This window comes from Chamaea fasciata, unplaced genomic scaffold (assembly GCF_029207755.1).
Source record: "Chamaea fasciata isolate MVZ Bird 193981 ecotype frontalis unplaced genomic scaffold, bChaFas1.0.hap1 SCAF_7, whole genome shotgun sequence".
In the NCBI taxonomy this organism is placed as follows: Eukaryota; Metazoa; Chordata; class Aves; order Passeriformes; family Sylviidae; genus Chamaea; species Chamaea fasciata.
Genome location: NW_027094092.1, coordinates 39,532,195 through 39,560,107, shown reverse-complemented (window position 1 = coordinate 39,560,107; position 27,913 = coordinate 39,532,195). Strand labels below are relative to the sequence as shown.

At 50.8% G+C, this 27,913-nt stretch overlaps 2 protein-coding genes across 8 annotated transcripts; one reads left to right on the top strand and one right to left on the bottom strand.

Moving 5' to 3' along the window:
• Positions 1-521: 521 nt before the first annotated feature.
• Positions 522-15,656, top strand: ABCD4 (ATP binding cassette subfamily D member 4). Of its 6 annotated transcripts, none has more exons than XM_066188490.1 (19): positions 522-984; positions 1,079-1,203; positions 1,312-1,439; positions 1,622-1,761; positions 4,743-4,859; positions 5,148-5,273; positions 6,126-6,176; positions 8,747-8,820; positions 9,785-9,906; positions 10,759-10,850; positions 11,028-11,117; positions 11,386-11,594; positions 11,885-11,976; positions 12,180-12,216; positions 13,328-13,377; positions 13,656-13,708; positions 14,051-14,127; positions 15,288-15,403; positions 15,561-15,656. In XM_066188490.1, exons 1-19 carry the CDS (start codon positions 938-940, stop codon positions 15,654-15,656), a joined length of 1,842 nt encoding a protein of 613 aa, XP_066044587.1. In that variant the 5' UTR covers positions 522-937. The 6 variants fall into 6 exon arrangements, with proteins under 6 accessions (XP_066044587.1, XP_066044586.1, XP_066044585.1 ...); XM_066188489.1 differs by having other exon boundaries at positions 8,747-8,841; positions 11,389-11,594; XM_066188488.1 differs by having other exon boundaries at positions 8,747-8,841.
• Positions 14,136-27,913, bottom strand: LOC136292581 (acetyl-coenzyme A synthetase 2-like, mitochondrial). 2 transcript variants are annotated; one of them, XR_010721920.1, is made up of 16 exons: positions 27,757-27,913; positions 27,158-27,679; positions 25,682-25,778; positions 24,358-24,557; positions 23,719-23,894; positions 22,678-22,830; positions 20,456-20,603; positions 19,899-20,036; positions 19,660-19,752; positions 19,152-19,264; positions 18,531-18,657; positions 17,735-17,862; positions 17,431-17,494; positions 16,963-17,084; positions 16,621-16,874; positions 14,136-15,027 (listed from the first exon to the last, which is right to left on the bottom strand). XR_010721920.1 is itself a non-coding variant. In XM_066188487.1 (15 exons), the coding sequence occupies exons 2-15, from the start codon at positions 27,468-27,470 to the stop codon at positions 16,698-16,700; spliced, it is 2,049 nt and encodes a 682-aa protein (XP_066044584.1). In that variant the 5' UTR covers positions 27,471-27,679; positions 27,757-27,913; the 3' UTR covers positions 15,619-16,697. The 2 variants fall into 2 exon arrangements, 1 of the variants encoding a protein (XP_066044584.1); XM_066188487.1 differs by lacking the exon at positions 14,136-15,027 and having other exon boundaries at positions 15,619-16,874.

The following is a 27,913-nucleotide window of genomic DNA, read 5'->3' as shown; positions in this document are numbered from 1 at the left end:
CCCTCTGCCTGGGGTTTCGCATTGCTCTGTTCCCGTTCCTGCAGCAGGGTGGGGAGCACACACTGCCATTCACCATCACGCTGGGGATCGCTGCCTAATCCCAATGAGCCGGCTTGAGAAATCTCCTACAATGGCCACTGCAAGTTGTGTGTCCTTTGGAAGCAACCTGAAACTTCACTGCCGACCCCAAAATAAGACGGATGTGCAGAATTAGTACTGGTACTTCTTTTTTGTCTCCCCTGTAACAGGTGGGCAGTACTTGCTGCCCACGGCGACTGTCCCTCGGCCTCTGGGATCTCCAGAGGGAACAATTCGTGCCTGCCCAGCTCCTTCCTCAGGAGAGGCGTTAGCCCCCGGGTTCTCCGGCCCTGCGGCCTGTGGCTCGTCCCTGCCCGGCACCACGGTCCGTCTCTGTGAGCAGGCGGGCGGGGAGGAGGTGAAGGACGGGAGCTCATCCACCGCGCCGGGATGACGGCCCGCCGGGATGACGGCCCGCCGGGATGACGGCCCGCCGGGATGACGGCCCGCCGGGATGACGGCCCGCCGGGATGACGGCCCGCCGGGATGACGGCCCGCCGGGATGACGGCCCGCCGGGATGACGGCCCGCCGGGATGACGGCCCGCCCGGCTCCGCTGTGTGGGGACCGCGCGGGCGGGGCGGGCGCTGACCACGCACAGCCGGCACGGCGCCGCCAGGGGGCGTTGTGCCCGCGGTCAGCGCGGCGCGTCGCCAGGGGGCGCTGCCGTCTGGATGGCGCGCGGAGGCGGCGCTGGCGGGCGGGGTCTCTGCCGTGACGCCGCACACGACAGCGGCGGCGGCAGCGGCGGCGGCCGCCCCCGGGCGGGGCTGATGCAGGGCGAGGAGTGGTGGTGAATGTTCAAGTGAAGCGCCCACGGGGCTGGGTCTGGCCTGGCTGGTTCGGTCCGGAGGGCGCCGATGGCGGGGGGCAGCGGCAGCGCGGGGGGCGCCGGGGCCGGCGGGCGGTGAGGACTGACCGGGCTGGGCCGGGGCGTGGCGGAGGGGAGGTGGGGTGGAACCCCCGAGCTCACTGCCGTCCCCCGTCTCCCTCCGTTGAAGGGCTGCCTCCCGGCTGGACGGGCTGTTCCTGCGGCGGTTCCTGCGGCTCCTGGCCGTGCTCTTTCCTGGATGGCCCTCCCCGAGCGCCCTCATGTTCCTGACGCTGCTCGGTGTCGCCTTGCTGGGTGAGCCTGGGTAGTGGGGATGGGGGGGCTGCACCCCACGTCTGCTCCTGTGGTCCCTTTGTCACGGCAGTCCATCAATTCCTTCCCCTGCTTGCCTTTCTCCTCCAGAGCAGCTGGTTATTTACCAGGTTGGCGTCATCCCCAGCCAGTACTATGAGGTCCTAGGGAACAAGGACTTCTCCGGATTCAAAACATTGACTGCCGTTGCCGTGACTCTGATCGTTGTGAACTCCACGGTAAGACCAGAGGCTCACGGAAGGGAAAGCTGCCCATGGCTCCTGGCATGATCCTGGTTACAAAGGATTCAAGTCTGCCCATGCCCAGATCAACTAGTACAAACTGCTAGTTTTTATTTCATTTTGAAAAAATGTTTGTTCTCACTTATCTCTCCCCATCCATCTCTTTGCCCTTGTTCCAGCTAAAAAGTTTCGACCAGTTTATCTGCAATATGATGTATGTGAACTGGAGAAAATCCCTCACTGAATACCTCCACAGCTGCTACTTCCAAGGCCAGGTCTACTACAGCCTGCACGTGCTGCGTGAGGACGTCGATAACCCGTAGGCTGCCAGCAGCTTCTTTCAGTGTCTTGCTTGGCTTCTCCTGGGCTGCTGCGCACCTTTTCCTGACTACTCTTTGTCTCTGGGTAGGGGCTTGAGCCCTAGAAGCTTTTAGCATTTAGGCACAAATCTAGGCACCCTCTTCTACCTCGGTGGGAGGTGATACTTGTTGGTGGGAGCTCCTGTGACTGCTGGTCGTAGTGGTTTTAGGGGCAGGATGTTTCAGTTGGAAGGAAAGCGGATGCCCATTGGATCAGGGATCTAGTGCTGCTGTGAAATATGCTGTCTGCCAACTCAATCCTTGACACTGTGATGTTGCAAAGGGCCTGGCTGGAGTCAGCAGTGCCTCTCCTTCACCCAGCTGATGCATTTGGGCAGTCCTTGTTCTCTTTGAACTTCAAACACCAGAATCTGCAGCTGAATACAGTTTAGTTGTATTTTAGTGGTTTGATAACCCATGGGAGCCACATCCAGGAAGGGCTTTGTTTTGCACTGTATGAGGGTTGCATTTCCCTTTCCTGTTCCTTGGAAGGAAGTGTCAGTGGTGACCTGAAATTTAAGAGGAGGAGCAATCAGTCTCTCCTTGTGGATCCCAGCTTCCGCCCCCAAGAGGTCCCTCTCCATTTTGCTTTGTGCACTGTGCTGCTTCCTGCAGAGCTGTAGATCTACCTGGGCTGTGCAGCTAAGGTCGAATGCCCTTCCTCAGGGCTGTGTGTGGACTTTGGCTTTCCAGCCTGTCCTCGCACACAGGGCACTGCTGTCATAGCTGCACACTGTGAAGAGCTAAAAATCCTATGTTGGACATCATGTGAGAGGTCACAGAATCACGAATTATTCTTAGTTGGAGTGGATCCACATGGATCATTGAGTCCAGCTCTTTAAATGAATAGCCCATACAGGGATTGAGCCTGTGATTAGCACTATGCTTTAACCAGCTGAGCTAATCTCAGTGTAGAATCTCTCTGATTCTTCCCCCTCCAGAATTTAAAGTTATTATTAAATAGTAGTGGAAAAACTAGAAATAAAGGGGGAATGTTTTCCAAATAATGTGGTGTTATACTTTTGTTTTGAGACTCCCAAGTTCTCCTATGCTCGAGTGGCCACCCCTGATCTAGTCACTGCATTGATGCCATTTCCCATGTTGATGATAAAGAGGAGACCGTGCCCAGAGTCCTGGGGAAAAGTTGCTGTCTTGCAGGGACTCATAACTTGTTAATAGTGGAATCTTCAAGAAACTGAAGCAGCTTCTGCACTTCTGCTGCCTATTGCTACTGGCTGCTCGTCCTTGCTCCTTCATTGCAGAGCAGGATGGTTTGTGTGGCTGCTGCAAGCAGACATGCTGGGTATCTAAGGGGGAGCAGTAAGCAAGGAGAAAGGTCTCAGCTTGGGTCAAAGAGCTCTACATGTTTAGCTGTAGGTCATTATCAAGCTGATGCACTTCCAGGTTGCTGTTGGGTTTACTCCCACTGTCATTAAATGTTCATTTCTGATAGTGTTTTGCAGTGGCATGGAATTGCAACGAGAGGTTAAAAAACTGTGTCTGTCACCAGTCACCACATGATTATTCTGCTCAGGTTTATTTTTAACTAGGGAAAGTGTTCATATTGTACAGTGAAATGTAGAAGACAACTGGGTCAGTCTGCCCTGCAGCAAAAGAGACAGCTCTCCTGACCTTTGCAGCCAAATGTGAAATATGTCTCATCATACCTTGCTTCTGTTCCAACATTCAATCTTACTGTTTAGTGTGGTTTTGGTACCACTGCAAAAAATCTCTTCATCTTGCAATTCCTTGATGAGAGGTTTTTTCTGTGCACCAGGTACTTAGAGAACAAACTAGAGCAACAGAGACCTCCCATTATGCAGTGCAAACCAAACTGAGTGATAAATGCATGGAGTCATCCACTTTGAAGGAATGAAGAGTAGGTTCTGAGTGGCATACAAACACTTGCAGCACCTAGCAGGGCATTTGAGTTGATGCTTTCGTGTGTTTCATGTATTTTCATTTCATGTTACTTAACAGCTTGTAAAAAGCAATATCCTTCTATGAGACTATAGCACAACTTAAGTTACAATTTTATGGGAATATTACAGTCTGAGGAAAAGGAAAAATGCTGACTGTAAGGTCAGTCAGGGTGAGAGCTGCCCTAGAATTAAATCCGTTGCTGTTCCAGAACTGCAAAAGTGTTAAAACATGAATGTCCTTGTGGTTGTATCTGCACTGAGACTAATCAGGAGTCCACCCTTGCTCTTCATTCTGAACTCCAGCATTAAGTTACGGCCTTTCCACTGGAGCTTAGCACAGCAGGCTGAAACCCTCATCCATGTGCTCTGGACAGATGAGATGCTGAGATGTAGATATACTGAAATTCTTCCTAGTTACCCCAAGTGCATCTCCTGCTCAGCAGTGGGGTAGGTGGGACTTGAGGGTCTGTCACCCATGTGCCTGCTGCTAGTGAGGTGAGAAGTGTGTGCTGCTTCCTGCTCTTGGGAGGTGGGGTGGGTGGAAGCATCTCCTTCTTTGGAGCAAAGGAACCAGAGGCACTCCATGCATAGCCAAGGGATCAGCTCGGGTCTGATGGCATTTCAGCCCAGCACTGAAGGTTAGGGTGAGCGTCACTGTTTTTTCATAGTATGGGGGTTGTTCCAGGGGAGGAGTAAAGGACAGTGATGCAGAGATCTTCAGCGCAAGTGTTGAACAATATTGTTGAAAGTGGAACAAGGGATAAATACAAGGAACAGGGTGAAAGCAATGGCAGGAGTTGTTCTTCCTGGGTGCCATGAAGGCCCTTGGGTGGGTCCTGCTGGGCTGTGAAAATGGTCTCCTGTGGGGGAGCTGCAGGTCCTTCCCAGCCAAGGTTCTTCACCTGCAGCCTGTCCTATGTTCATGCAATGAAACAGCCTGTTTTGTGCCCTGTTAGGGCTTTAGTATTGGGTTTTGCTTCTGGGCTGGAATGGTGTCAATGGCTCTTTGTGTTGAGCAGGGACCAGCGCATCAGCCAGGATGTGGAGAGGTTCTGCAGGCAGCTCAGCTCCATGGCCAGCAAGCTCGTCATCTCACCCTTCACATTGGCCTACTACACATACCAGTGCTTTCACAGGTAAGGATGTATCCTGGCCCTGCTTGCACACCTCTTTTCTGTGTTCTTTTTTTGGAGCCTGCCACCCATACTGCTACTCCCCAGATAGATATTTGTACACATGGGTGAGTGGTCTCTACACTCCAAAGAGAACTCTGCCTTGGGAATGCTGGGATGTACAGTGTTGGCCCCCAAACTTCTGTGAAAGCAAAGAGAGGTGACAGCAGAGGGCTCTGATTGTTTGAGCCTAATGGTGCAGGAGTGTCCTTTTGCTTGGATTATTAGCTGACTTCTCTTTCTCCTCTGTAGCACAGGCTGGTTAGGCCCGGTGAGCATCTTTGGGTATTTCGTCATTGGGACGATGATTAACAAAGTGTTGATGAGCCCAATTGTGTCTAAACTTGTGCAGCAGGAAAAACTGGAGGGAGATTTCAGGTGAGTCCCAGCAGAGTTGTGTTTTCACTGCCCCTTGGCAGCTCTGTGAAAGCTGCTTTTTTGTCCTCATTCAGTACTGTGTATGTAGCTACTTCTCTTGTCTGTGACTTTCCCCACCCTCAGGGAAGGCTACCTCTGCAATGGTGCCTCAAAGTCGGTGTACTGAGCCCCTGCCAACCATTCACAGCCTTGTGTCATGGCTGATACTGCCTTTGGTTCAGTCTCACAGCTCAGTCTTCAAGCTGTTTGCTTGCTCACTGCTGGTGCTTCTGCTAGGAATGTGTTGAAGAAAACTGCACATGAAACTTCCTTGGGTGCAGATGCACATTCAGTGAACTGCGTCTACTGACAGAAATCAGGTTTCTACTTCACTGTCTTCGCTGGGTTCCTAAAGCAGCCCAGTCTTTCCATATGCTCTGTAACTCACCTCCTCCCCCTGGTTGACACAGTTGGCTGTGTGTGTAGCAGGGGCTTTGTAACTTTCCCTGGGGCTCAAGGCATCCAGGGACAGCAGCATAAGCTGTTGTGCACAGGGAGCCCAGCCCAGAGCAGGTGGCTGCGGTGATGTGGTATGGTGGAGATGTTGGATTAGCAGCAAACAGTAAGCCCAAGGGCTAAGATGTGCACAGAGAGCAGGATATCAAACAAATGCAGCACTGAGCTGGCCCTGAATGATGGCAGCTCGTGTTAAGCCTTCGTCTCTGGTGCCTTTCTGAGCCTGTTGAGTATTTCTGTCAAGAGATGCCTCAGATCACTGCTGTAACATGCAAGATAAGTTTCCTCTATGAATGGCTTTGGCTGCATAATTCACTGAGCATTTTTGTACAATTATGATGTTTTTTGCTTGTACAGGTTCAAGCACATGCAGATTCGTGTCAATGCAGAACCAGCCGCTTTCTACAGGTTAGTAGTGTTAATTTCTTTATATCCTCATAAGGATTGTCCCAGTTCAGAGCTTCCTTGTGTTCACATATCCTAAAGGAGCCCAAGTTCTGTTGCTGCAGCTTTCTGTCCCTTCCACTGCAGCATCATACAGCTGTGACACTCTGTTCTTTGCATTCTGTCCATCATCTGCAGAAGTAATCCACAGCAACTGGAGACAACTATCTTTCCTTTGTCTCCCTTCTAACATCTTTAGAGGCAGATACAGATTCGGTGCTGGCTTAGAGACCATTACTGATGTTTTCCCAGGTCCTTACCTGGAAGATTGCTCAAAGTCTTATTGAATCTGGTTCTGCTGAGGACTTGTTGCATGTTGCTTCTGGCCCCATCCCGCTGCTGCTTGCCTGCATGTCTTCTGTGGGTGTGCTAGCTACCTGGCCACCTTACCTCTGCTTTGCTCCTCTTGGTCAGTCTGTGCCCTGACCCTCCATACGCTGTACTGGTGCTCTGAATTTGCTCAATGCCATTCACTCCTGAGCTGAGCACACAACCAGGAGCCCGGCAGCACCTCCCCTATTTAGTGATGCCCTGAAGCCTGTTGAGCTGTCGCTTGGTTCACCAGGAAAAGAGGTATGAATTTGGTGTAGCTTGTGTTGGGGTGGCAGGAGCTAGTTGTTTCTTGTCACAAGTCTGCCTTTGCCCCATATGTTGCGAAATCAACACTTCTTCCAGGAGTTGTAGCACGTGTCCTCTCTCCAGTCTTCCCTGTCCTTGATCTGTATTTGGCTCCTTCATGCTCTATTGAGCAGGCATTTCAAGTGTTGTGGTGCGGTCCCACAGTGGTTTGATTCAAAGTCACTGATTTCATAACAACTTATATTGACAGATTTAAGTAACCAAAATCAATCTGGGTTTGCACAGGCAAGCCTGAGTTATTTCTTTGTACTCTGATTGATTCCTACTCGTTGATGATAGTTTTTTGTAATGGAAAAGATATTGTAATTACATTACCTTATTTAAGTACTTTTGGGGGAAACAGTACTTTCCCTCACAATTTAGAATTTTTTTTTATTCTATTACTAAGTAGAAAATGGAAAGTGGATTATTATACCAGAAAACAGAATGTCTTGGTTCAGTACAGTGTTTTAGTAGAAAAACTTCATTTTGTGTGAAACTAGAACTTAGCTGAGTTGCACACAACCAGGCATTTTCATGGTATGTGTCATAATTAAAAATAAAGGATTTTTTTATTACGTTGCATTCCTAGAATCCTGCAAGGGGAGGAGCATGTGGTGAGTGGCTGATTTTGTTTGCTCAACTTCTCTGGGTTGTGATCTTGTCTTCTTAAGACTGCCTAAACATCGTTTCAGTAAAGGAAGAAACACAAGCAGAGCACTGCCACCTTTTCACTTTTGTTACTAAGCCTTTGGCAAACTTGCTTTAAAAGTGAAGTGAATGGGAGGAAAAGAGGAAACCAATACAGCAATCTCTTCTCATCTGCAACAGAATAATAGCTCTAGAACAAAGGTCCCTGGTTCCTTTCTCACCTTTAATTCCTTATGTGCAAGCCTTTCTCCTTTCCTGATACATGGAAAGCAAAGATTGCAGCTCAGTAGTTACCTGAAATGCGTTATAAGGCAGTGAAGCCAAACTGAATTCTAACCAGGTGAATTTTTGAGAAAGAAAATGTATTTTTCTGTGAACTGGGAATCTTTTGAAGTGAGACCTCAAAAATCCTATTTTGGATGTTTTTGTGCTGCTTTCTGGCCTTATCTTCTTGGGCCCTAGTGACTCCCATTGTATAACTACGTTGGGAGCGTGGTTTGTGTAGTGGGCACAAGCCTCTGTTGGATGTCAGGAGCAGGTGAGAGTCTGAAGCGAGATGTGGAGCTCTCTCTGCATTTTGCCACCTGAGGGCAGCCCAGGCCTTGCAAAGCAGCCAAAGGAGCTGTCACACTTGCTGGAAGGTGGTGGTTTAGGAGATACTACCTTGCTCCTGGCTCAGCCTGGCCACTGGAACATCACCATTAACTTGTGTGGTGGGTGACCTGATGGAGATAACCCTGGGAAGGGGAGAGTTGTGGAGCTGTGGTACCTGTACCAGGGGTTGCGCTCCTCAGGACTTGGCTTTGTCCCATTCCTGTGGAGTGGGAAATGGGAAGAGGTGGGCTGAGGCTGATGGCCATGCTGGCCATGTGGGCTGATTATCACCCCCTAGACTCTCCTCTGCCCTCTCCTTTCTGGGTGCAGCTGTGTAGCAGTGCCTCCTTTCCAATCAGGGTGTATTTGGGAACTGTTTCATCTTGGGTGTACATTGCTTCAGGCTGCAGCCTTGCTGATAGTGTCTGGCCTGGCTTTACCTCCTCCTGCTGCGACAGCAGCAGCCATGGGCTCTGGGAGAGATTTGTAGGACTGTTTGCTTCAGCCAGAGTTTCTTGATGATACCCTCAGGAAGGCAGTCCTGGCTGTTCAGTTCCTGGTCAATAAAGAGCTTTTTAGTTGGAGGCAAAGGTGCCAGGCCCGTTCAGAGCTTCAGTTTTAAAGCCCATGGTCCTAGGATGTCTGTGGCACGTGCAATCTTATTTTTACAGGGCTGGGCGAGTGGAGCACATGCGCACAGACCGGAGGCTGCAGAGACTGCTGAAGACCCAGAAGGAGCTGATAGGCAAGGAGCTGTGGCTCTACAGTGAGTGGGCAGATTGGGTGTGAAGTGGGATGTGTGGTAACTCCATTGTGGTGGCCCACACACTGTGAAACTCTATTGGTAGAGCAGTTGGGTGAGTGCTGTGTTTTCTTCTTCTGCCTCTTGCTGGTCCGTGAAAGCCCTGAGGGTGAACACAGGGTGCCTCTTGCAATGTTAAATGGGAATCCTTTTGTGTAAAAGCCTCATAAAGAGGCAAAATTGTGGAGGACCGAGAATCTGGCTTTTTGTGGACCAGGTATTCACAAGAACATGCTAAGAAAAGAGGGAAGGGCTTGAGCTTTGGGGACTGTGTATGTGGTTGGGAGTTGGGGAAACTTCTTTCCTGTACAGCCTGACCCTTAAGCATAGTTGTCCCCTGTAAATACTCCTTCTCCCTTTTTCACCGAGTCCAGGTTTTTTCTTTAAATGACCCCTATAAAGACAGCTCTTCCTGATCTCAGCAGCACAGTAAACTTCTGAGCAGTGTAATGGAGGGAAAACCCTGAACAGAAGTGTCTGTGGGAATTTGGGATCATAAGTCTTTCTGCCTGTTGTGTGCTCCCAAGACACACTTTGTGGCAAACCATCTCACCTCAGAGCTTCCTTTTGCCCTTCCTTCCTGTTAACTGTGAATCAGTCAGGCCCCTGAAGCACAGCAACAAGCAGGCAGTGGCTTTTTCCCCGTAGTAGTCCCTGAGCTGTCTGTCTGGATGATGATTCTCTGCTCAGGGGCCTGCCCCAAAGTCCTCTTTGCCTGGAAAATGGATTTTCACCCTGATGCTTGCGCTATCCTGCAAAATGGGTTTTTCTGCTCTGGTTCATCATAAAGGGCTGAGGCAAGAACATGGCTCTTCCTCTGACTGGGCTCAGGGTCAGCACTTGGGCCTGGCTGGGACAGAGGTTTCTATTTTAACTCACTGTCTTCTTTCAATGTGTTTGTGCCCAGTTGGGACCAACACCTTTGATTATCTGGGCAGCATCCTGAGCTACGTGGTCATTGCCATTCCCATCTTTTCTGGGGTCTACGGTGACCTGAGTCCAACAGAGCTCAGTGCCCTTGTCAGCAAGGTGAGCTAAGGGTAATCTCTGTGACCCCATTGTGGAGGGTGAGCCGGCACTGAGGATGGAGGTTTCACATGGGGCTGGTGGCCCTGGGTCTAGATAACCTGCAGCACTTGATCTTCAGGTTAGACTGTCCCTACTTACGGTGTCATGGAAATGGGAACTTGTAGCCAGCTGGTATGTGATTAACTCGGGGGGGGGAGAATTGTCAAGGACGCATTTACGTAAGTGTTTCCCAGCTCAGACCTCTGTGTCTAAAAAAATACAGGAGGTCAGAAAGTCTCTGGTTTTCAGTAGTGCAGATGGGGATGGGGTCTGTGCAGTGCTGTGGGTCTGGGTTATGTGCTGGCTACTGCCTGTGATGAGCCTGGCCACCAGTGAGGCAGAGCTGGCTTGCCTTCACCTTTCTGACCTGACTCGTTACCAGATACTTGAAACTGGCTTGTGATAGAGAATACAGAGCTAAAAATAGCTAAATGGACACTGCAGGCTGAGACAGCCTGCTCTGAGCCATATATGGTGGTGAGGCAGAGTTGGTGGCATGGATCTGTGTGACTTGGGCAACCATGCTGGGCCCTAGGCAGGCCATCAGGCACTCTGCAAACACCATCCCTGGGTGACAGGACATGTCTGCCTGGCAAAAACTACTGTACTGAGCAGGGACGCCCTGCTTCTTTCAAATGTGGTCATCCTCACTCCCATCACCCTGGGTGACTTCACCACCCCTCTTTCATGTTGCTGAGACAGCTGATGTGGCCAAATGTGTGGACTCCTTGGCTGCCTCCTTGCAGTCATGGAATAAGGGTCAGGGCCCCAGCTCAGCACTGACCCTTACTCTGGCATGTGATTTCTCCCCAGAATGCCTTTGTTTCCATCTACCTCATTGGCTGCTTCAGCCAGCTCATAGATCTCTCCAGCACTGTGACTGATGTAGCTGGCTACACACACAGGTGAGCTTATCTGTGGGCACATCTCTGGAGGAAAGGGAAGTGCAGGACAAAACTCTGCCCAGGTCTGGGCTAAAAAAAAAGAAACAGTTGCTTGTGTGCAAGCATGGGCAAGTTTGGATATTGTGAGGAGGCTGCTGGAATTGTCCCTGGCATTCATGCAGCCTCCTGTGTGTGTAGGATTGGTGAACTGCAGGAGACCTTGCTGAGCCTTGGCAGAAAAAAGAATGGTAACTACTCTGAAGCCAAAACCAGCTGGGATTTGGATGGGTGAGTCGTCCCTCAGCAACTGGCTGGCTTGCAGCTTACATCCCAGCGTGTGGGGTTTCCATTAGGTGGAGGCGGCCCTTGGTGTCATAGTCTGTTGCATGCATTTGGTTGGAGCAGGCAGTGCTCACTGTCAGTTTTCATTCCCAGGGTGTGTGGGGCAGGGCTACTGTCACAGATGCACAGGAGGTCTAAGGTGTCTGATCTTTGTTAGTCTCAGCATAGTCACTTACCCCTGGATCTCTCATTCTTTGTCTTGGTGGTGGCCCAGCAGCCATTCTGGGGAGGACCCAGTGCCAAGGGACACAGCTTTCCTTCTGGAGCGAGTGACACTCTCAGTACCATCCTCTGGCAAGCTGCTCATCAAGGACTTGAGCCTCAGGATCTCACAAGGAAACAGTGTGATGATTGTGGGAAACACTGGTACAGGGAAGACATCTCTCCTGAGGGTCCTTGGAGGACTCTGGGAGAGCACACAGGGTAAGGACTGCTGCTTGACTCAGCCTTCTCTTTCTCAACCAAAGCTACCCTGAGTTGGGAAGGTGACAGTGTGGCAGTTTGTGAGGCCAGTGCCACCATGTGATGGTGAATGTGTCACTGATAACTGATTTGAGCCACCCATCTCTGTCAGCATCTTTGGTTCTCACTGCTTTGCTCTGTTGCAAACACACTTTTGTGGGGACTTGTTGGCTACTTCATGGGATAGGACTACCAAGGGCAGTGGGGAGTTGCTGCCTGGTAGTGCAGGTGTGATGAGTGTCTCTGTGCAGGGAGCATCAGCATGCTGACCTGCTTTGGCCCCCGAGGAGTGGTGTTCCTACCACAGCGGCCCTTCTTCACTGATGGAAGCCTGCGTGAGCAGGTGAGCCCAGGGCCTGTCTGCTCTGGCCTCAGCTCTGCTCCCAGCTGTGGTCATGCCCTGCAAACCCGTGGGGTGCACACAGGCCTGCAAGAGGGAGGATGCCTGTGGCTGCTCCTTCCCTTGTGCCTGAGTTCATGCTATTGCATCTCTGATGGGCAGTGTCCAGCTCCCTCTGATATGGATTCTTTTGCTCTGTTGAACAGGTTATCTACCCCCTGAAGGAGATCTATCCACCTTCAGGTTTGTGGAACTTTATTAGAGCAATTAACCAATGCTGTGGTATTGCCTCACTGTCCTATACCCAGTGCAGCTTCTCCCCTGCTATAACCCATCAGGAACACTCATCCATTTTGCTTTTGTTGCTCTGGTGTTCCCTAGCAGATTAGTGTGTATTAAGGTCAATTCTGTGTCCCCATCCTTTTGTGAGGGAGCACACTCACTTGATTAGAACTTGCTGTTATAGTACAATGAGGACAAGCTGGCCGTGCTTTTCCCTGCTGTGCTAGACATGATGTATATTGCTGTTGGGATATGTCTGATTTGTTTGGTACAGCCTGACTTTTAGCAAGCCATGTTTGCCTTCATCTCATTTTCCATCCACCTCCGTCTTTTACTGTTCCACTTTTTTCAAAATTATATCCCAGGTCAGAATGTATGGATCTTTTCTCTCCCCTGCCCTCTTCCAAAGCCAGACCACATGTGGTCTGCTGTAGCTTGGAGATGTCCAGCAGTGTTACTTGCTTCTTTTAAACACTTGGGAGTCACAATCTTGGTGAGAGTAACTATAGCCATCAGCTACTGTTATGACTCTCTGGCAGCTTCAGAGAGGTCCATGGCAGATGCACAGCCCTTCTACTCAACATCCATAGATGCTGACTGTACCAGGTCAAGTGCATGTTCTGCTCCACAGCTGACCCACCCTGAGGTATTTCTCTCCCCACACAGGGTCCCTTTTCTGGCTCTTACCTGAACCCCATTTCCATGATTCCACCACTTGTAGTGTGCAGTCCCGGGTCTAAGAGAGCAGCTGTTGGGCAGGGCCTTGGCAGTTGAAGCCTGGATCCTTGTGTTCAGGCTGTGGCCATGAACTGAGGCAAATCTCAGGTGTATCTGTGGAGCCCAGCCACCTCCTGGTATACTGCTCACAGGCATGGTTAACATTTTTAAGGAAGGTCAGTCTTCGGGGCTATCTCTGCCTAAGCTCAGGATCTGGTATAACTAAGAGGTCAGGTCAACTACATTGAGCCTAAGAAGATACTCCAGTTCTTCCCTCCTGCCCCACCAACTCCTTCATTCAGCAGTGGCCTCAGCACACACTGCCTCTGCTTATGCTGTGTGGCTTTCTCCCTAGGATCTGCAGATGATGAGAGGATTGTGCGATTCCTGGAGCTGGCTGGGCTGGTGAGTCACTGGTAGCACTGCTGCCTTCTTTCCCGGTACCACCAGTGAGGGAAGAAGGGATGATTTTTTTGCTGATCACAGCATCATGTGCTGAACTTATGTGGGGACATTGTCTGTACCTGGGACACAACTGTCTATGGGACAGAAAGAGGAGAGATACGGTACAACTTCAGCACGAGTGGGGAAAGGGAGACCAGTGAGAAGCAGGTGGCTGTGCTTAGGGCCATAGGCTGACAGGGTTGGGGACTGTGTTCACAAGTTTGCTGTGCTCTCTGCAGACTGATTTGCTGGCAAGGGCTGGAGGACTGGATGAAGAGGTGGACTGGAACTGGTAAGGGAGCTCACTATTTGTATGTATTTGGTTGATTTCTGAGTGGGGAACACTTCTAAGCACATGCACATTGCTGCTGGATTTATCTGTGTTCTGTGAGATGTGGACACTATACAGGAGCAAAACCTTCATGCCTCAAGCATGTATGCCAACAGTCACTAGCTGTGGTGTTCTGCAGGGAGCTGACTGTGTACAAGGGTGCAGTGCCGGGCCCAGTATGGAGGGGAGGCACAAGGGACACACAGGGACAGTTGTCTGCTGGTCTCCAATATCAGAAGCTGTAAGATTTTCAGCAGATAAGCTCTTTCTTGAGGAAGGTGTTGAATCTCAAACCTGCTGCAGGTATGACATCCTGTCTCCAGGGGAGATGCAGAGGCTCTCATTTGCACGGCTGTTCTACCTCCAGCCAAAATATGCAGGTGAGTGACTGAGTACAAAAGAGGGGAGAAAAAAAGACAAGGCTTTTGGTGTATAGAGAAGCTGGTGCAGAGACACCTCATGAAATCCCTTTTGAGCTAGGAACATGCTTTGTCTTGGCCATTATTTTAGCAGCATAGCACACAGAAGATTCATTTGTGAAATGTGAAAACAGTTCATTACTTGTGTGGAGGGTGGTAAATCAAGAGGCTGTACATAAGACATTTTTCTTCATGGGGAACTGGTGATTAATGTTCATGGTCCATGTCCAATGGTACAGAAGAAGAACTTTGTCAGCCTGCTCGCCAGTTGCATGTAAAGAAGTGCATGTGTTGGGGACTGTGGCAGCAGCTGTCATATCTGAAGCTCATGAACATCTGTGTGGTTGTAGGGCAAGACGGAAGGTTTAGCCCTGAGGTAGCAAAAGAAGACAAGGAGCAGTGGGAGAAACAGTCTTGAGAGACCACAGAAGCATCTGTGATTAGCTAATAGGGCCAATTCCTTAGGCTCTGCTGGGGGCTTGAGTTCTTGGAGGACTTGCCATGAGGGCCAGGTTGGATGTGGGTTAACAGAGCCAGTTTTGGTAGCAGGCAGCTACATGTAAGTACCTCTCTTTCCCCTGAAGCCCGTGGCACAGCTCAGTGATGTCTGGGCAGAAGGAACCTGTGAATTGCAAACTAAAAGCTGTAGAGATGATTTGAATTTATTTGCTCCAGGTCTGTAGTATTTACCTTTAATAGTCAGGAAGGTGCCACAGGCCATCCTACATGCTCCATGTGTGTCTCCTGACCATGTAAGGTTTGTGCTGACTGTTGTTCAGCCTGGCACTCTGGCACATGGTCTGCCTGGAGAAGGTCATGTCTTGGCTTTTGCCATGATGGGGATGAGGCAGTGGCTGGCAGCTGTTGAGGGAAAGGAGCGAGGTGAACGGTGTGGTTTGGATGGATTCAAGTACTTGAGGGGAAGGACAGCTTTCCTAGTTGCCTGACACCAGCTGTGCCAGAGGAATACCAGAGTCTTTAGGTTTTTCCTCACTTGCCTTCTGCAGATGCTCTTGGTGAACTCCAGTTAATATGTGAAATGTTCTTGGCAGTTGCTGCTCTTGCCTACAGGAGGTATCTGATGGGGAGAGGATTTGTGGGTCTTACGACTTCTCTTTCAGTGTTAGATGAAGCCACCAGTGCCTTGACAGAAGAGGTGGAGCATGAACTGTACCGTATGTGCCTTCAGCTGGGCATGACACTGATCAGTGTGGGACACAGACCCAGCCTGGAAAAGGTGAGACAGGGAGGTAGCGCTCCATGCCTCCCTCATGGTGGTGGGGTAGAGTGGGTCTCTGGTGAGCAAAGGGGAGTGACTAAGGCTGGACGATCTCACTGTGGGGGGACCATGCCCTTGTAGAGACATACCTCAGTCTTGTGCTATTGAATTGCAGTTTCACAGCTGGATTTTGAAACTTCATGGGGAGGGAACATGGGAGTTTACTCGATGTGAGAAGATGAAGCGACTCCCCTCTGAGGAAGGACACTGAAAAACATGCCCTTGTCTGGCCAGCCACAGAACCTGCACACATGTGGAAGAGCTCCCAATAGCAGACATGGAGCTGCCAAGCTAGCAGCTGTGTCAAACAGTGCGAGACCAGTTCCGGATTTTGCTGATAGACACAGAGTATGTCTGAACTCATGGTGTGGAGTTCTGCTAAGAGCAGATACAACTATGCCATCCTTCTCCCAGCCTCCTTCTGCCTCCCTGGCTCTCATGGGAGAAAGGAGCTGAGCTGCTGGGCCTCCCTGAGAGAAGCTGCTGCTGGGTCTTGTAGAAACAAGAGCCAGAGAAACCTCCACTTCGTCTGGGACACACTGGTGTGAGGCTGGAATGCAGCCTCCTTTTCTGCCCTCTGTGCCTTTCTAGGAGCTCTGTCTTTGATACACAGCTCTGCAGAAGATTTATGTACCTTGTGGCTCTGTCAAGAATTGTGTTTTCCAGGAGGAGACAAGGGGAGGAGAATGAATAGCACAGAGAAGGGGCATGTCTCTGCTCTCGTTGTAACACACAGCTACAGGTGAAAGGAACATTTTTGTATTAAAATCTGGGGCCAGTTTTCAAACTGTTTTTGTGGAGAAGAGTCAGTATTTGTTAACCAGACTGTTGGGTGTTTTCTTTCTGGGCTTTGAGATGTTTGTATATTGGCAGTGGTCCTGGACAAGACTATTGCTAAAGAGCAGAGCAGAGGTAGGAGTAGTATCCCTATCTAGGGCTGAACATCCTGCCTGCTGCTACCTCTGCAGCTACTGCAATGCTCAAGGAACTTCAAGGAGGGCTATCTGCCCTCTGCTTTCATGGAATGAAACAGCTTGTCTCCCCTTACTCTTCTGCCTATGATTCATGTTCTCTTCTCTGTCTGCATGGCTGTATGGAGACATGTTTTGAGGGTCTCTTGTGCTGTGGACAGGTCACTCCCAAGACTGCAGTGGAGGTGTGATCTGAGAACTTACTGGCCACCACTTGCGTTTCTGGATGGTTCCCTGGTTTTGCAGTGAAGGAGGAGGAGGTGGCTGCTGGCAGAGCCAAGCTAGTGGCCCTTTTGCTGCTCCACAAGGTGCTTGTGTCCCTCTATGATCTGCTGCACAGCCTCATGGTCGTCCAGGGTGGTTAGGTCCCCGAGCTCACTGGCCTTGTCCTCCACAATCTTCCGTAGCACCCGACGCATAATCTTACCCGACCGTGTCTTGGGCAGCCGGTGTGTGACCTGTGTTGGGGAGGAGCAGAGTCAAGGCTGAGAGAAAGGGCTCAGCCAATCTGCCAGTGTGGCTGTTGGACCAGTTTGCTTGTGTTACCTGAACATAATCTGGAGCTGCGTACTTAGCGATCTTCTTTGAGACGAGCTCCCGTAGCTCGGCAGCAAGAGTCTCCTGTGTGTAGCCACTGTCCTTCTTCAGCACAACAAACACGTAGGCTCCTGGCAGAAGGACCACCAGGTTACTGAGCACGGTGCATACCATGCCCCTGAGACCCTGCCTGGAACTAGTGCCAGGAGAGTCCTCTGCTGGTAGCCTCAGGGGGTGCTCTGTCGCCAAAACTGTGCATGCTTTTGGCCACAGAAGCACTGCTGCTGCCACCTTGTGCTGCTCCCACCTTATGCAAAGCCTAGCTGGTCTGTGGTGCAGGTGCAGGTTGTGATGGCTATGCTGAGATCCCTGCTAACATGCTGTATGGTGTGGACACAGCATTGCTACCAGCGCCACTTCCCCCTGCAGTGCTATAGCCCTGGGGGATGTTTCAGGGCAGGGTAGAAAGCATCTTACCTTCTCCCTTGATCTCATGTGGGTAGCCAATGACAGCAGACTCTGCCACTGCCTCATGGTGAGCCTAGAAGAGAACAGGGCAGGGGTTGGACTCAGTGCTTTTGGCAGGCTGGCTGTCACCTGGGAGCTGCCCTGACCTGACTTGGCTGTTGCAGCCCACAATAATGCAGGGAGATAAGGAAGGGCCTCAGATGGCCTCTGCCTTTTTTCCTTCTTGCCTCAGGAGGTCTGCAAGCACTGGTCTTTCCTCCTGCCCCTGACTACTTTAGTTTGGATGGTTTTACCTCCCACCCACATCTCTTACCACAATATCCTCCACCTCTGCAGTGCCCAGCCGGTGTCCACTGATGTTAATGATGTCATCCAGCCGTCCTGTTAGCTGGTAGTAGCCCTCACTGGTACGATACACACCATCCCCAGTGAAGAAAAATCCTGCAGTAGCCAGAACCATGCCATAGTCACTTGTTGGAGGGAGCATGTGAGCTGCTCAGCAGCCATACTCTCACATTTCCCCTCCTCCTCTCTGTTGGCTTCAGGGCCCATGTACTCTGCTTCTTCCTCAGCTGCTCAGGGTAAATGTGCCTTCCCTGTTAGTCTTCTGCCTCTGCTGGTACCTGCTCTATCATCAGGCTCCTGCCCTCATTCTGCAGTGTACTGGCTAATGCTGTGCCTGTCTCATCACCATGTGCTGGGAGCACTTTGCTCCAGTGCAAGTGCCTGTAGTCTTGCTGCTTCTCCTCTTCACATTACCTCAAGACACACACACTCTTGGGCTTGCTCAGTGCCTCTGGGTGAGTCACTGAGGCTGACAGGGTTCGCAAGAGATGCAGCAAGAGGTCTGTGCTCAGGGGGACTGCGAGCAGAAGGATAAGTCCACTGCCTTAAAACAATGTGTGATCCAGCTGGGGAGGTTGCTGAGGGGCAGTCCTGTGATATCAGATCTGGGGAGATGAAAGGCCTCAGGACTGTGGAGGGTCTCTGGAAGAACAAAGGAGCACTACCAGCTCTCCTGAATCCTGCCTCCATACAGAAAGCCAGCAAGCAGACCCAACCATACCCAACCAGACTTGTGCAAGTGTCCTGCCTCATGTTTTCCTTACCTGGATAAGGAGTCAGGTAAGTTTCCAGAAATCTCTTATGGTCATTGTAAATGGTTCGTGCCATACCGGGCCAGGCTTGTGAAATGCAAAGAGCTCCGGAGACATCATTTTCCAGAAGGACATTTCCCTGTAAAATTTCCCTTTTAGTAATCATGGCTGAAGGTACTTGGGATGTTTAGCTACTCCTTGTTTAACAGCCCTGTGATGGAATTGTCAGGAAGGGCAGTGAGGAGGGTCCTGTGTGCCTCACTTCAACACAACAGGCTTAGTCTCTCCCAGCATATGTCTGCAACAAACTGCCTCCCATGGTGGGGTGCAGGGCCTCTCCAGGGAGACTGGCTGTCCCTGCCCAGCCCTATCCTTCCTGGAAAGATGTGCCAGGGAGCCCAAACACAGCCTCTCTTGTCAGGACAATGCAAACTAGACAACAATTCAACTTCTGCACTAGCTGGAAGAACAGCTTCCCTGTTTGACCCTTTCCAGAAAGGAAGGTTGCTGTTTAGCAGAGATGAGCAGGAAAGACATGCTAACCGATTTTCACTCCCATTGGCAAGTACATATTGCAAGTACCTGGGGGAAAGGGGTCTGAGCCAGAGCCTAGACTGCAGGTTATAAACATACCTTGTTGTCCAAGAGGGAGGGGCTGATCCCAAAAAAGGGTCTCATAGCCATGCCTGGAAGGATTTCAGCTCCAGGATTAGAAGGACGGGGTGAGATACAGATGCCTCCTGTTTCTGAAGAAAAAGAAACTAATGCTCATCAAAGTCGGGGACAAGAGGAATGCCAAGTAGTACTGCTTGGCCAACAGCCTTTGCCCTCTTCCTTACTACACACTGCACAGGCTGGGGCTGACTTTGCCAGACAGCTGGGGGAGGAATTTTGCAGAAGGATGATTGTGCTCATTTAGTTCAGCAGGGATCTGTTGAGGTGTGCCCTCAAATCCCCATATTTATCTGGGTTAGCTTTAAAGGCCATTTTTCTCTTCCATGTTTGGGTGCTCATGGGCCCTTACAGCCTTGCTCACACAAGACTGTCAGCAACAACCACTGTCACTTGTCCAGCAAAGCAGCAGGTCACTCCTAAAGCCTGGGAGAGCAGAAGCTGGAACAAGGAATCATATGCATCTCACCAGTTTGCCACCAAGTGTCCACTATTGGGCATCGCGTCTCGCCGACCACACGGAAGTACCATTCCCACGCCTCCCTGTTGATGGGTTCCCCCACTGCAAGGGGAAAGAAGGGGGCATAGCAGAAATAGTGCAGTTTCCTGACTCTGGGGTCTCATGTGCTGCTACTCCTGGCATCTGTGGGAAGAAACACAATGTGATGTCCAAGGATTTGCTCCCCCAGCCCATGTTGCTGCACTTACCTGAGCCAAGCACTCTAAGAGAAGAGCGGTCGTACTTCTTCACCCATTCATCGCCGTATCTCAGGAGCAGGCGGATGGCAGTGGGCGCCCCATAGAACTGGTTAATTCTTAACCTCTCTACTGTTTCCCAGTAGCGGCCTGGAATGGAAACAGGGCCAGTAAGTATCCACATCGGTCCTCCCAGCCCAACACCAAGGCAGAGAAAGAAGAGGTGAGAGCAAAGACTTCAGCAGTGCCAGGACCCTCGGCCAGGTTAAGGATGGAAGCAGTTCAGGAGCAGCAGCCCCTTTTTCTTCACATCGCCTAGCTCTGCTACTGTTCCTTCTGCAGGGAGCGACAGGCATTAACAGCTCCACCCCTGGAGAAGCAGCAGTGGCTTCCTAAGCAGAGGAAAAGACTTTCCCTTGCAGCTCTCTACCAGGCACAGCCCACGGGCTGCTGCTGAGGCAACAGTGCCCTTGCTGCTCATGTCCTGACATCAAGCCACCAGGTCCCTGCCTGCTGTGGATCTCAGGGTGCTGTGGAATGTCCCAGCTCCCGTAAGTCACTTCACTCACCAGGGTTAGGATAGATAGGAGTGCTCTCAAAAAGGACAGTGGTACCACCATTGCAGAGTGGGCCGTAGACCACATAGGTGTGTCCCGTGATCCAGCCAATGTCTGCCACACAGCCAAAGATGTCTCTGTCCTGGTAGCTGAACACATACTGAACAAGAAAAGAGGAAGTGAGGGGTTTCACCTGGGCTTGCATTCCTGGCAAGGGGCACAACAGGGAGCAGTTTATTCTCTGTCAGCCCTAATGTCACTGTGTTTTTCTGGCTTCCTACCACCCCTACAGGGACACCTTCCTGCAAAGAGTTTGTGGGGTTTTTTTGGTCTTTTTTAATCAGGAAAAAAAAAATTAATTAAATAAATTTGAAGTTTAAAAAACCCCAAACTGTGAAGATGCAGGAGACAGACACTTAAAAAAAACCCCAAAACCCACAGCCAAATTTTCTCTTTTCCAATGGAAAGAGATACAGCCTTTCTTTCCTTTTGCTGGTATCTAGACAAGGCTGATCCAATCTTTTGATCCTGTAGTATTAAAATAGAACCTTCTGGGTAAGAAAGGTACTTAGGTGACCATCTGGAAGGAGAGGAGTTGTAGGCAAAGGCAAAAAGGCAGAGGACTCCATGAGCCTCCTGTAGGCACTGCTGGACTCCAGATGGACAGTGAACACTCAAAACCCACTAAGCACAGTAAGGAGCCCAGCACAGGAGCAGTGAGGCAGCAAGCAGAGGGACCATGTGATGCCTTGGCCCAGAGCAGCCTCAGCCTGCCCACAGGAGCTGGAATCTTTCCATCTCAGCTGGGTGAGTGCAGTGCTGTGCCTGCAGGCAGAAAGCAAAACAAGCTCTTCTTCCCACTGCCGCATTTATTCTTCATGAGACCCTTGGTTGCAAGGCTGGAACATGAAGCAATGATGACTACTCTGTGCAGGGCAGAGCTGAGTGCTGTCATATTGGCAGCAACACAACCAGCTTCCTAAAGCACTCTTCTTCATTCCATTTACTCAGTGCCCAGAAAGCTTCCCAGGGGCCACTCTCCCACTAGCCTATCACTTCTTCCTCTCTCCTCTGATTTCTGTGGTTTCAGACCCGCTCATTTCTTCCTGCAGCTCCCTGCTGACTTTCATCTGGGGACTCCAGGCCCTCAGGTGTTCCAAGGTGCCATAAGGGAAGCTTCTTCTGGTTCTTCTGTCTCTTTTTAGTGGAGCAGTGAGTTATGGTAGCCGCAGTCTGCCCCATCCAACTGAGAGATCTGAGTGTGTCAGCCCTGTGTCCAGGTTTTCGGTGCTCTTGGGAGCTAACATGGCCACATGCTGCTCACCCCCTGCACTGCCATTCTGGAATGACAGCCCTGCCTCTTGCAAACCTACTCTGATGGTCTTCAGAGGGTCATCCATCAAACTGAGCACAGCTTAGTTCATAGGAAAGCCAAGGGCACCTCTAGCACACACCCCAGGAGGTATAGCCTTCAGCACTCACAGCTGAACAGAGAAGACCCAGCTGGCCCTAAGCTTGCTTTGTCACAGGGTGTGTGGTCTGAGGCACTACTGGAACTGGAGTCACACTCAGGAAGAGCCATATCCAAAGCTGAGGGACTGTTCAGGTAAGAACTCCCTCTTACATGGAACCTCATATTATGTCATAGGAATGCTCCTTCCAACCACTCCTCCAGCCAAAGGCATCTCTGTGCTGGGCTCAGTGCTCTTCTATCCAGTTCTAACTTTGCTTTGGGCATGTGTCGTGGTTAAAGGCTTTCCTCTTCCCAAAGATGACCCACACTCTTCAGATATGGACCCTTTGTCATGAGGGCACTCACCAGTATTTTACAGGTACTGTCAGATGTGCTCCTCCCAGAAGCACTGCCTTTGATCTCCCACCTGAACTGGGGTAGTTACACTTAGAAAAGCCACAGTTTCTAGGAACCAATTGACTTTTTCCTTCTAACCCAGTAATATAAAATTACTCTTGCAAGGCATCCTATCCAATGTTTCTGTTTAGTATAGGACAATGAAAGATGAAAGCCAAGAAGGTAGCTCAGAGCAGAATGTACTTGGGAGACCCTGCTATGGAGCACTACCTGTAGACAGATATGTTCTGCTGGGGCTTGGAGGGTTTCCCAGAGGCTTTGCACTGGCTAAAGATGAGCTTGTAATGCAACAAGGAGCATGTGTCTTCCCTGTACTGCCTGTGAACTGCTGGCTCATGAGCACTTTGTGGCTGGGATTCATTACCTTGTGTGTGAGAGCAGCAAACAGCAAGTAACCAGCTTGTGAATGAACCAAGCCCTTGGGTTTGCCAGTACTGCCTGATGTGTAGAGAAGAAACAACATGTCTTCACTGTCCATGACAGCAGGCTCACAGTATGCATCCTCCTTCATCATCTCCTGCAGGAAAAGCACAGCAGTTCTCCCAGGGTCTCACAGCCTCCCCTGTGTCATCCCCACACCTGCTTGTGCACCTCTCTCCCGATCTCCCTCCCATCTGAGCACCTATACCCCCCTGCTCCCCACAAACATCCTCCAGAAGAAATGCATGGCAGTGTCACCCTGATTTTCAGCCTTCTGATTGTTTACATATTTCTACTGGAGTTTCTCACACATTTAACATAAACAAAGTAGATTGTTTTCGTATTCCTCTCTGTGATGAACTTCTGAGTTGACCACTGGGGTCAGAGAAGTGGTCCTTTCATTCTCCAATCCTTCATTAAATTCCAAATCCTATTTAAACCCCAAATCATAATAAACTTCCTCTTTTGCTCCTCACTTCTCAACCTGATGGTGAGTGTCGTTCTTTCATGTCCTGCTTATGACATGGCAGGGGCTCACCTGTTCAGAAGTTGTGCTCCATGCTGGCAGCCTAGCCACCCTGTGTGCTATGGGTAACAGGTACATGCCAGGTCCACCAGCAGACCCATGTGTGATAGGGTAGTGGCAGTCCAAGGCTGGACTCACAAAGTAGCAGGCCATGTCTCGTGTGTTTCTAGGGCCGCTGTCCACCCTGCTGTGTGCTCTGGCTTGCACTGCCTGCCCCTCACAGTACAGGGCTGGTAGTGTGGGAAGACACACCAGCTGCCCATCCTAATGGCTACTGGGACTGTCCTGAACTTGTGTGCAGCTCTGACTGCCACTGCTGCTGTGGGGCAGTGTCCCCAAATTCTGTCAATGCCAGCAAAACTGCCAGGGCCAGGCAAGATCCTCTCCACCCAGTGTCCCTGAACCAAGAGCAAGCACTTTGCCCAGGAGAAGTGGCAAAATCGCTGGGCAGCCTCTCACCTCCTCCAGGGGCATATCTAGAGCTGTCATGGGAATCTTGCTGTTGGTCCTCATGGAAACCAGAACCCGTTTCACTCCAGGGCACTGCTTCACAGCCTGGTCCACTGTCTTCTTTAGCTCAATAATCTTGCCACCTCTTAGCCCCTGGTTCACTGTAATCACCGTCTCTGACTGAGCTGCAGAAGATAAAAGAGCCACATAAGCAACTCTGCCCCTCTCCACCAGTCACAGAGCAGTTTAGCTCTACCCTGACCTTTCACATCTCTGTCTCTCAGCCCTTAGTACTCATGTCCTTCATTTAGAACAGCAGCTTTGCATCTTGGTTTCCCATTCATTTCTGCCTGTGTTGCATCCCCTTACAGGAGACATTGTATCCCAATCCTTCAGTCCCATGGATGGAAGAGAAAACCTGTTCATCCCATGGACTGGAAGGTGTTTAGTGAGCTCATGCCATTTATTGGGTTGCTAGTACCTGCTCCATAACTATACATTATGTCAGCATACTCTCAGAGAGTTCAGGAAGTCTCATTTAGAAAACCTTTGCCATCCACACAACCCTGAGCCCCCTGGAGCTGCTAACCAACAAGCTCAGCACTGTCCTCCAAGGGAAATATGTCACTGTTACCCACTGCCTCTTACCATCCTGGATCCTGTCAGCCAGAGACTCTGCACTGAAGCCAGCAAACACCACAGCATGCACAGCCCCGATGCGGGCACAGGCCAGCATGCTAGCCACTGCCAGTGGGCACGGGGGCATGTAGATTGTCACCCTGTCACCCTGCTTCACCCCTTGCCGTTTCAAGGTATTTCCCAGGCGGCACGTCAGCTCCAGCAGTTCTCTGCCCAAAGAAGCAATGACACAGTTAGAGACTGTCTTGCAGACCTTACCTGTGTGCATAAAGATGGGGGGCCTCAGAATAACAAGGACACAGCTTATATCCCTACATACCCTAACCCGCCTTACTCTGGAAGACCATGGGAGAGCTGTAAAAATCAGTGGGAAGGAGAGAGTCTCTAACACAGACTGCTATTTATGGAAAAGACATCAATTAGAATGATTTCTGTACAACAGCCAGTGGCAATTCCTCCGGCTCAGCAAATCCACAACACCTCAGCTGACTTTCCCAATGACAGCCTGCACATTTCTTACCAACCTGTACAACCAGTGTGACACACTACCCTGCACAGCTGGAGGTTACATGTGAGAAGTTAGATATCTTTCCCTAAAGCAGGGTCCCGTGCTTTGCTAAAGCTGAGGTCAAGCAAGAACAACTGCTGTACGAAAGCAGTGGACAGAAAGATGCCTCTCCCAAGAAGTGTCCCTCCCAGGAACCACAGCTTGGCCAACAGTGAGTCATTTTATGGAAGGGCTCTCCATGCATGGGGATTGGCAGGGATGGCTGGTCATACTTGTCGTGTGAGGCCTGAAGTCAGAGAGGACAGAGGGACTTGTTTGGTGTGCAGAGGGATTTAAGTGAATTCCGTGGCAGTGACTCAGAGAGCAGCCAATTTAAGCTGGAAGGTGGGAGGCCCCAAACCAACCTAGCAGGGCTGGACAGGCAGTCCCCCCGGAGAGCCAAATCCAGCAGCACTGCTGACATGAGGATGTGCACGGGATTTCTCAACACATTTGGAGCTGCAAATTTGCCTTTTTTGCAGACCACTTACCCAGAAGTTTAGATAACGGGAACCTGGGTGGGAAGGGACATGTGTGACTTTCCTGTATGTCTTACCTACAAGCATTGCAGTGCTGCCCCAAGGGGCTTGTATCTGCCTCCCCAGCTGGGCAAGGACTCCTCAGGGCCCAGAAGATTTAATCAGGGGGTAGGCTGAAGTTTCAGATCAGCACAAGCAAGCCAAGAGCTACCACACTCTGGACCTCTCTGAAGGGATGCTGCATCAGCAGATCAGCCCTATGCAGTGCTACAATATGCCTCTCATATCTTGAGAGGTAATTACTGACCTGTATGTCACCCGTACCTCCTGTCCAGGTTCATCCTTCTCCCAGATTAAGGCCACTTTGTCTGGGGCTACATGGACGTGACGGTCCAGACAATTCACTGGAAAGGAAAACCCAGTATCATTGATAAAGCAACCCTCAGTACCTCTTACCTCTCATAAAGCCAGCACTGGCAGTCCCATTTTCAGGTCAAAGTCAGGGCTGTGTGTGAATCTTCTCAGCATTAGCCTTGGGCAACCTTTGTGGATACCAGCCAGGAGGTCACAGGCACCATCCTAAGTCTGTTATGCTCCTCACCACTCCAATACCTGCCAATCCCACTATCAGCTTCCTCCTTAACTGCAGCCACGTGCAGTCCAGAGCAGAAAATGCCTGAAGTCCCTTTGGAGGTCACATCCCCAGTACCCTCAGAGTGTTGGTAAACATTAACTAAGACGTCACTCCACCCAGCACTGCCTTGCAGCTGCCTCTGAGGTGAACTAGGGCAGTTTTTCAGTGGCAGTGCTCCTAAATATCAAATGTAGGACAAAGTGAAGCTCTGCACAGGAAGGCTGCAGAGTACCTTTGTCCAAGATGGAAAAGAGCCAGGGTAAATACAGAGTGCACAGCCCCTGGCTTTCCAGGGACATCGTAAGCTGAGGCTTTGGCTGCAGTTCTTCCATGTAAAGTTTCCCACACTGCTGGCAGCTGCAGTTTCCTCAGAAGCCTTGTTCCACTCCCTGTTTTCCTTAAACCTGCTGAAGTCATGGGATGATGCAGCAGCCCCAGTTTGCATACCAGCTTTTTTCTCCTGACCATTTGTAGTTTTCCAGGAGAGAAAGAAATGCATATAAAAGGGGAAAGAGTAAAATGTCAAATCCCAAAAGCAAATAACTCTTGCTCTCTTTCCCAAATAGATTACATAAGATCTGATTTTCTCAGAGGTCTGTCTTGTATTTTGAACACGGGGACCAACAGCACTGTGAGCAGGACACAGTGTCACCAGCCCCTGTGTCTTCCCCTGACAGTCCCCCTCCGGCAATAGCCCCAGTCCACAGAAGAGCCTCCCAGTACAGTGGTGACAGTATGGCTCATTTCTCCTGTATTCTGCTTTCTATAGATACATATTGCCTTCACTGAGCAGGAATGGCCTAGAGCAATCCTGCCTGCTGAATGCCCAGGGTTCAGTGTTACTGCCTGTGGTCCTGCAGGACAGAGCTACTGCACTGCTGTGGGATCCACAGGGGCTGAGGGAGAGCAACCCAGCTCCCAGAACAATCCAGCTGCAACCTCTCCGATGAAACCCAGTTGCTTCCAGCAATAATCACCCAGCCACAACCTTACACTAAAGCCACTGAAGGACCAACTGGACCTTTTGGGGACCCCCTCTCTCCATACCTTTAATTCTGCGCTCTTCCGATACAGTCCCAGGGCTGAAGTCACACACACAGAAGCACCTGCAGGCACTCGGTGTGATCCCACGTCCATCTCCTTCCTTACCTGTCACATTCAGCTGCCCACCCAGGAACCAGGAGATTCTGCCCTGGCAAAAGTCACAGTCCTGGACAGAGTGGAAGGGGGTGATCCAGGTGAGCCGGCTCCTTCCTAGTGCTCCCCAGAAGATGTCACTCTGCTCCACTGACACCTTGTACAAATCTTGATGGTCCTTGGGTCTGGGGAAGGCGATAGCTTCAGGCATGTAGGCAGTGAGAGGCCCATGGCTCCAGGGTCTGGCAGCCACCAGCCCAGAGGGGCATCTGGGAGCCCAAGAAAGAGCTTTGAAGCAGCAGGTCCTGGCCAGCAGCCTGGCCATCACTGCAGGGTATCTGCCTCTCACAGAGGAAATGGATGCCTGCAACCCTCACAGCTGCTCAGGACACCTGGCCCAGGCAAGACTCAGGCCCCTGTGGAAAGTGGGGCTACGTTGTCCTGGCTGACTGGACACAAAACAGCTCTCTCATACAGGGAGCCTGGGCACCCTCTCTGCCCTGCCTTTTTCCTCTCCTCCTCTCTTCCAAAGCACTATGGGAAAAAAGAAATTCAATCACTGTAAGGGAGGGGAAAGGGGTGGGCTGTAGGAATATTTGACTGAAAATAACCTTCATGTTAATCTGAGTCCTGACAGCAGTTCTTGAACAGGAGCCAGGTAAAACGTTTGCCTGGGCTCTCCTAGGGGCCAAGGTGCCTGGGCCAGGCTCCAACAGCCTCCTTCTCTGCTAGGACTGCACTGTTTCATCCCCAGAGATGAAACATCCC

Excerpts from the sequence above, each read along its gene's own strand:
- ABCD4 (XM_066188488.1), top strand. The coding sequence starts at position 938 with ATGGCGGGGGGCAGCGGCAGCGCGGGGGGCGCCGGGGCCGGCGGGCG. Across the intron at positions 11,118-11,385 it reads ACCAGCTGGGATTTGGATGG|CAGCCATTCTGGGGAGGACC; the intron begins GTGAGTCGTCCC and ends GTGGTGGCCCAG. Across the intron at positions 14,128-15,287 it reads CCTCCAGCCAAAATATGCAG|TGTTAGATGAAGCCACCAGT; the intron begins GTGAGTGACTGA and ends CTTCTCTTTCAG.
- LOC136292581 (XM_066188487.1), bottom strand. The coding sequence starts at position 27,470 with ATGGCCAGGCTGCTGGCCAGGACCTGCTGCTTCAAAGCTCTTTCTTGG. Across the intron at positions 20,604-22,677 it reads TTGCTGCTCTCACACACAAG|TATGTGTTCAGCTACCAGGA; the intron begins GTAATGAATCCC and ends TTTCTTGTTCAG. Across the intron at positions 16,875-16,962 it reads CAGCTCCAGATTATGTTCAG|GTCACACACCGGCTGCCCAA; the intron begins GTAACACAAGCA and ends TCCCCAACACAG.